Source organism: Silene latifolia, chromosome 6, assembly GCF_048544455.1.
Source record: "Silene latifolia isolate original U9 population chromosome 6, ASM4854445v1, whole genome shotgun sequence".
In the NCBI taxonomy this organism is placed as follows: Eukaryota; Viridiplantae; Streptophyta; class Magnoliopsida; order Caryophyllales; family Caryophyllaceae; genus Silene; species Silene latifolia.
The window spans coordinates 9,328,275-9,335,224 of record NC_133531.1 but is presented as its reverse complement, the minus strand read 5'-3'; the positions used below and the strand labels follow the sequence as shown (position 1 = coordinate 9,335,224).

Below are 6,950 nucleotides of genomic sequence, written 5' to 3'. Positions count from 1 at the left end.
CTGACCGCGAAACTCGACCCAACCCGGTTATTTTTTCCAGTGTCAAGACCTCAAAATTTTAACCTAGTGACACATTTGATCCGAATTAAAATGACCCGTTATTTTACGGTGGAAACCCGACCCGAATGGGCCGTAACAAAAAATATGGAAATAAAAAAAAAATTATGTCAATTTCACGTGCATTCAACCCAATTTTAATACTCCGTATATCTCAAAGCTTATTGTAGGGGTGATAATTTATGTGTTATTAACTCAATTCGTAGTATTTGGCAAATTCCTTGGAAAATCTCTAGTATTATCAAATATGTGAAATTATACCTTCATTGTTTCGATGAAGTGAAAGTTAAACAATCTCTAGTATTATCAAGGATGTAAAATTAGACCTTCATTGTTTCGATTAAGTCATAAATAAACATTGCTAACGTGAAGTCAACAGGGTTGCTGACTTTATGGCTTCTATTAAACATTCATGTCCAACTCTTCCGAGGTGGTTTGAGGTGGCTTGAACTTATCCTACTCATTCGAAAGGTTGAAATAGGTTGGTCTCAGGCCAGATCAATCTAGTTTCCTTACCGTACCCTATAAAAAAAAACCAATTTTAATATGATATACTTGACCTTTAAATACAAATGAAAACTCGAATCAAATGACAAATACTTATACAAAACAACTAATTATAATATTATATCATCGGTAAGAATAAGATTTATTGTATACCATAAGAAAATCTGAATAAATGCCGAAATTGTTTTTACCGCTAAAATTACAATAATATGGGATTATGAGCTCATAATAAAATTTTGAACAGGGTTTCCGAAATCTCAGGGGACAACCCTTATGAGAACGCTTTTTTTTTTTTTTTTTTTTGACAGCAACAAATAGCATAGCTTACAAAAGAGCTTCTTGAGCAAGATTATGAGCTATCTTATTCACCCCCTAGGACAGAAACTAAGAGTGCATTATCCATGATTTAAAGTATATTGCGTCTCATTTTCATGAGAACGCTTTGAGTCTTCGTCTTTTGTCATCTTTTTCATATGCTTGCAAGAATTCACACATTCTGTTGATAAGATCATAATCAGTAGCATCGCAATCTAACTTCAATGTGTCTAATATCCATTTTCTCTTGCGGCTAAACTTCTCCATTTTCATGATTCTAACGGGAGACACGAAACTTCTAACATGAGGTACCATATATTTCTCGTCTTCGCGCCCCCCCTTCTTATATACGAGCCCCTTCTCGTCCGAGCCCATCTCCATGACCTTGTAGCCAGAACATCCCATATCATAGACAAATGCTTTGGTTGGATAGCCAATTAAGCCAAATAAATGGCCATTCTCTGAGGTACCGGTAAACTTAAGGGTAGCATAATTATTATTGCAAAATCGCGGGATTGAAAAATGATACCGATTAATCCATATGCCCTTGATTTTGTCTTCCAATACCCATAATCTGTTATTATGTATATATCCTATAGTTTCACCCATGCTTATAAGGCTATCATTCAAATTTACATATTTATCACGATTATGCTTTACATGAACTGGATCTTCTGGAGGGCCAGGAATAACATGAAATTTTTCGGAAACAAAATCAAAGAAATGTAAATTAGACGTTTCCGTAGACACGTCCATCCAAAACGGATTCCCTTGACATTTAGTATGCTGACCTTTACAAAACAAACTGTCCGGAACATTTTGTATTTCCCTCCAAATGTTGGAACCAAGTGTGCAAACCTCGGCCACGTTTAATCTACAAAACCTTTGTTCATCCTTCTTTTGTATGTCTCCCAACTTAAGAATCTTATATTTTTTAATGGACGGTGAATAACCAAAGATGAAACATTGAAAACGCCATTGTGTAAATTTGGAATCACGAGGAATTTGAACTTCCTCTGCTACATGGGGATTGAAAATACGAAAGCAACATGATTGATCAGAATAGGCACACATCAAACCTCCACTTGATTGAAATTTATGCCAATCCCATCCTTTAGGTTCAAAGCAGTCGCGTGAGTACTCGAATATCTTAGAGCTACTAACCTGACCCCCTGATTCTTCCACAAAATAACATGCCTTTTTCTCATAACCTCTGATACGCGTATTATAACTAGTTAAAAAGTAGCCAGGTGGTTTCTCGAGTGCACGACTTAAATGTAAATCTATAAACTTGGGGTCTGTCAGAAGGTTGTACCAAAACTTACTCGAGTGCCTCAGTTCTATGATTGAATTGAATGGTAGCATCAGTGCAATGTTGTGCAGGATTTCACTTGGAAGACGATCAAAATACCCTTCAACCATCTTGTTTGTCGAGCGTTGTCTGAGCAAATTCTACAAGAGAGTTAGTTAGTTAAACATAGTTGTAACCAGAAATAGCGAGGTCTTAATAACAACAGGCCAGATTCAAAAATATTCCAGCCAACCTTTATTCTAAAAGTCTAATAGGGTAAGATGGTGTTGCATACTTATATATACCGAGTATTGCCCTATTTTACGAAGAAACTATTTCCGGATGATCATGATTGTCTCATACTCAATCGTTTAATTACTTTTGATTAAATACCGCTCAGAAAGAACTATAAAAATTGAAGAAAAGCATAACACCAATTAATGACAGAAAATAACTACGGTTTATCAATCTCATCAGACTCCCTTCATCTCAATTTCGAGTTTCGACCAATATTTTCTCACAATCAATAGACGGAGTACAATATGAAAATTAATTAAAAAGATCATCATATACGAAAGTTTAAATGTACCTTGGCTTAGGCTTCTCTGTTGAACGGCTGCAATTAACACTTAGGGCGCACGTTGTTTCTCTCAAAGATGACAAGAATTTATGTAAACTTGCCCTAATGCTTAAAAGTCCGGATTGGTTAGGTATATTGTTGGATCCTTTTCTCTTTTGTTAATTCGGGTTTTTTTTTTTAATATGGTATTCTCAAATCTCAATTTGGGTCATTGTAATTTGTAAAGTGTAAGGCCTGTTTGGTAAACAGCTTATTTTGAGCGAACTAAATAGATTCCGGCCTAATTAGTAGTTTGACTTAGCAATCTACTATTTTCATGTGTTTGGTAAACGGCGTATTCTGATAACATATTGGTCTGAATCTACTGTTTTTTAATATGCTCCTAATAGCAGCATATTGCATTAGCATATTCACTTTATTCATGAAACCATTCTAATTATCTTAAAATCTGCTAATTATCAAACACCCTTTTCTAATTCTGCTCAAACCTGCTACTGAAATATACTAACCGTATTCTATTAACGTCATCCGCTATTATGAATCTGCTTCTACTGTTTGCCAAACAGGGCCTTCTCCTTAGGTAAAAGAAAAAGGAAAAAACTTCAAAATTTTCAGCTTAAAATACATTCCTTATTTTGATACGGTTTCCAAAACAGTATATCAGATACGTCTTCCAAAACCGCATTGGATATCCGGTTTCCAAAACCGTATCGTATATCCGGTTTTGTGCACCCCTAATTATAGGGCCTCTCATAAATTCGCGGAAGAAATGTATTAGGACACGGAGGTTCTAAACATGTACCCTTACTTGTTGTTTTGTGGGGCCCAGTCAAAGAACTTTGGGGTACACCTAAAAGGGTATTTTTGGTATATTACCCTTATTTCCAGTGTATTAGTCTATTCTTCCCGCGTTAATATGTGCACCCAATTATAGGCTAAGCAAGTCCTCACTTTCCATAATCGCCTCTCTTTGTATTGCTGACAAAACAAATTAAAAAAAAAAAAAAAAAACTTGTAATTGACATTTGCCACCCCACCCTCCCTTCTCTAGGGTTGTTCAATGACGAGGAGCATCGTAAGAGGCCTAAGAGCATTAATCCTGAGGAAGCATACATGAGTGTATAGAGGTGGTACATAATAAGCAAGCATACATTGAGTCTCGTACATATATTAAGCCAAAGTCGTATTATTTTGGTGAGACTAACATTGTTCCTCTGAAAGATAAACTTTGAGAAATATTTATACAGAAAAACCATCGCTAAGAAAAAGAAGATTTATTGTATAACATAGGAAAATATGAGTAAATGTCAAATTGTTTTACCGCTAAAATTACAATTATATAGGCCTTCTAATAAAATTTTGAACAAGGTCCCCGAAATTTCAGGGACGACCCTGGTGAGAAGACTTAGAGTCTTCGTCTTTATCATCTTTTTCATATGCTTGCAAGACTTCATACATTCTGTTGATAAGATCATATTCAGTAGCATCGCAATCTAACCTCAATATGTCTAATATCCATTTTCTCTTGTGGCTAAACTTGTCCATTTTCATGATTCTAACGGGAGACACGAAACTTCTAACATGAGGTACCATATATTTCTGGTCTTCGCGCCTATTCTTATATTCGAGCCCATTCTCATCCGAGTACATCTCCATGACCTTGTAGCCATTACATCCCATATCGTAGACAAATGCTTTGGTTGGATAGTCCAGGAAGCCAAATAAATGGCCATTCTCTGAGGTACCGGTAAGCTCAAGGTCAGCATAATTATTATTGCACAATCGCGGGATTGAAAAATGATACCGGTTTATCCATATGCCCTTGGTTTTGTCTTCCAACACCCATAGTCTGTTATTACGTACATATCCTACCGTGTCACCCATGCTTATAAGGTTATCAATCAAATATACATATTTATCACGATCATGCTTCACATAAACTGGATCTTTTGGAGGGCCAGGAATAACATGAAATTTTTCGGAAACAAAATCAAAGAAATGTAAATTAGACTTTTCCATCCAAAAGGGATTCCCTTGACATTGAGTAAGCAGACCATCACAAGACAGACCATCACAAGACAAACTGCTGGGAACATTTTGTATTTCCCTCCAAATGTTGGAACCAAGTGTGCAAACCTCGGCCACGTTTAATCTAAAAGACCTTTGTTCTCCCTTCTTTTGTATGTCTCCCATCTTAAGAATCTTATATTCTTTGATGGACGGTGAATAACCAAAGATGAAACATTGAAAACGCCATCTTGTAAATTTGGAATCACGAGGAATTTGAACTTCCTCTGCTACATCAGGATTGAAAATACGAAAGCAACACGATTGACCAGAATAGGCACACATCAAACATCCACTTGATTGAAATCTATCCCAACCCCATCCTTTATGTTCATAGTAGTCGCGTGAGTAATCAAATATCTTAAAGCTACTAACCTGACCCCCTGATTCTTCCACAAAATAACATGTCTTTTTTCTCATTACCTCCGATACGTGTATTATTACTAGTACTAGTTAAAAGGTAGCCAGGTGGTTTCTTGAGTGCACGACTTAAATGTAAATCTCTAAACTTGGGGTCTGTCAGAAGGTTGTACCAAAACTTACTCGAGCACCTCAGTTGTATGATTGAATTGAACGGAAGCATCAGTGCAATGTTGTGCAGGATTTTACTTGGAAGACGATCAAAATAGCCTTCAACCATCTTGTTCATCCAAGCAGATTCTACAAGAGAGTTAGTTAGTTAGTTAGTTAAACATACGCAACAATGCCCTATTTTACGAAGAAACTATTTCCCGATGATCCATGATTGTCTCATACTCAATAGTTTAATTACTTTTGATTAAATACCGCTCACAAAGAACTATAAAAATTGAACAAAAGCATAACACCAATTAATGACAGAAAATAACTACGGTTTATCAATCTCATCGGACTCCCTTCATCTCAATTTCGAGTTTCGACCAATATTTTCTCACAATCAATAGACGTAATACAATATGAATATGAAAATTAATTAAAAAGATCATATACGAAAGTTTAAACGTACCTTGGCTTAGGCTTCTCTGTTGAACGGCAGCAATTAACACTTAGGGCGCAAGTTGGTTTCTCTCAAAGATGACCATTCAACTACTTATCTTTATAGACCGTCTTAAACAAGAATTTATGTAAACTTGCCCTAATGCTTAAAAGTCCGGATTGGTTAGGTATATTGTTGGATCCTTTTCTCTTGTGAATTCGTGTTTTTTTAATATGGTATTCTTAAATCTCAATTTGGTTCTTTGTAAATAGGAAATCTCCTTAGGTAAAAGAATAAGGAAAAAGTTCAAAATTTTCAACCTAAAATACATTCCTTATTTTGATACGGTTTCCAAAACTATATCGTATATCCGGTTCTGTACACTCCTAATTATAGGCTAAGCAAGTCCTCACTTTCCATAATCGCATCTCTTTGTATTGCTGACCAAAAAAAAAAGGAAAATGCACGCGGTGCTTTTGAAGTTTCGAATTTTGTCCGAAATACCCAATTTTTTATTCCGGAAAACTTTAAGAGGCTATAACTCGTGTCTATGAGTTTTTTTTCAAATCGATTATCTTTCCGAGAATTACGATTTTAAAAAAAAAATTGTCGTATTTGGATCTCATGGCTAGGAGTTTTTGTACGTCAAATTTTTTGTTACCGAACAAACTGAGTGACCATATCTCTTCGTCAAGAATTTCAAACTCGACATTTTTTTTTACAAGTCGTAGTTCTCGAAAACATAATCAAATTGAAAAAAAAAATCGTCACTTTCTGAGCTCGTAAACACGAATTATAGCCTTTAAAAGTTTTCCAAATCAAAAAATTGGGTATTTCGGGCAAAATATCAAAGTTAAGGGCACCGCGTGCATTTTCCGGAAAAAAAAACTTGTAATTGACATTTGCCACCCCACCCTCCCTCCTACCAAAAGGTTCTCACCCCTACTCGCACCCCCGTCCCCCGCCAATAGCCACCGTAACATCCACCTCTTTTCTCTTACTAGCTATTACCCACAAAAACTCAATTAGTCAATTACATCCCAAATTACAAGGCACATTCAATTACATTCCTAATTCCGTAATTTCCTCGCTCCATAACCTCACAGACAAGCCCATCTCTAGCGTTGTTCAATGTAGAGGAGCATCCTAATAAACAAGCATACATTGAGTCTCGTACA

The 6,950-nt window shown here is 36.0% G+C and overlaps 1 protein-coding gene across 1 annotated transcript; it reads right to left on the bottom strand.

The window, feature by feature from the left end:
• Positions 1 to 993: 993 nt before the first annotated feature.
• LOC141587493 (putative F-box protein At1g53370) lies at positions 994 to 2,301 on the bottom strand. Its single transcript, XM_074408975.1, has one exon. It carries the CDS (start codon positions 2,299 to 2,301, stop codon positions 994 to 996), a length of 1,308 nt encoding a protein of 435 aa, XP_074265076.1.
• Positions 2,302 to 6,950: the final 4,649 nt, after the last annotated feature.

Excerpts from the sequence above, each read along its gene's own strand:
- LOC141587493 (XM_074408975.1), bottom strand. The coding sequence starts at position 2,301 with ATGGTTGAAGGGTATTTTGATCGTCTTCCAAGTGAAATCCTGCACAAC.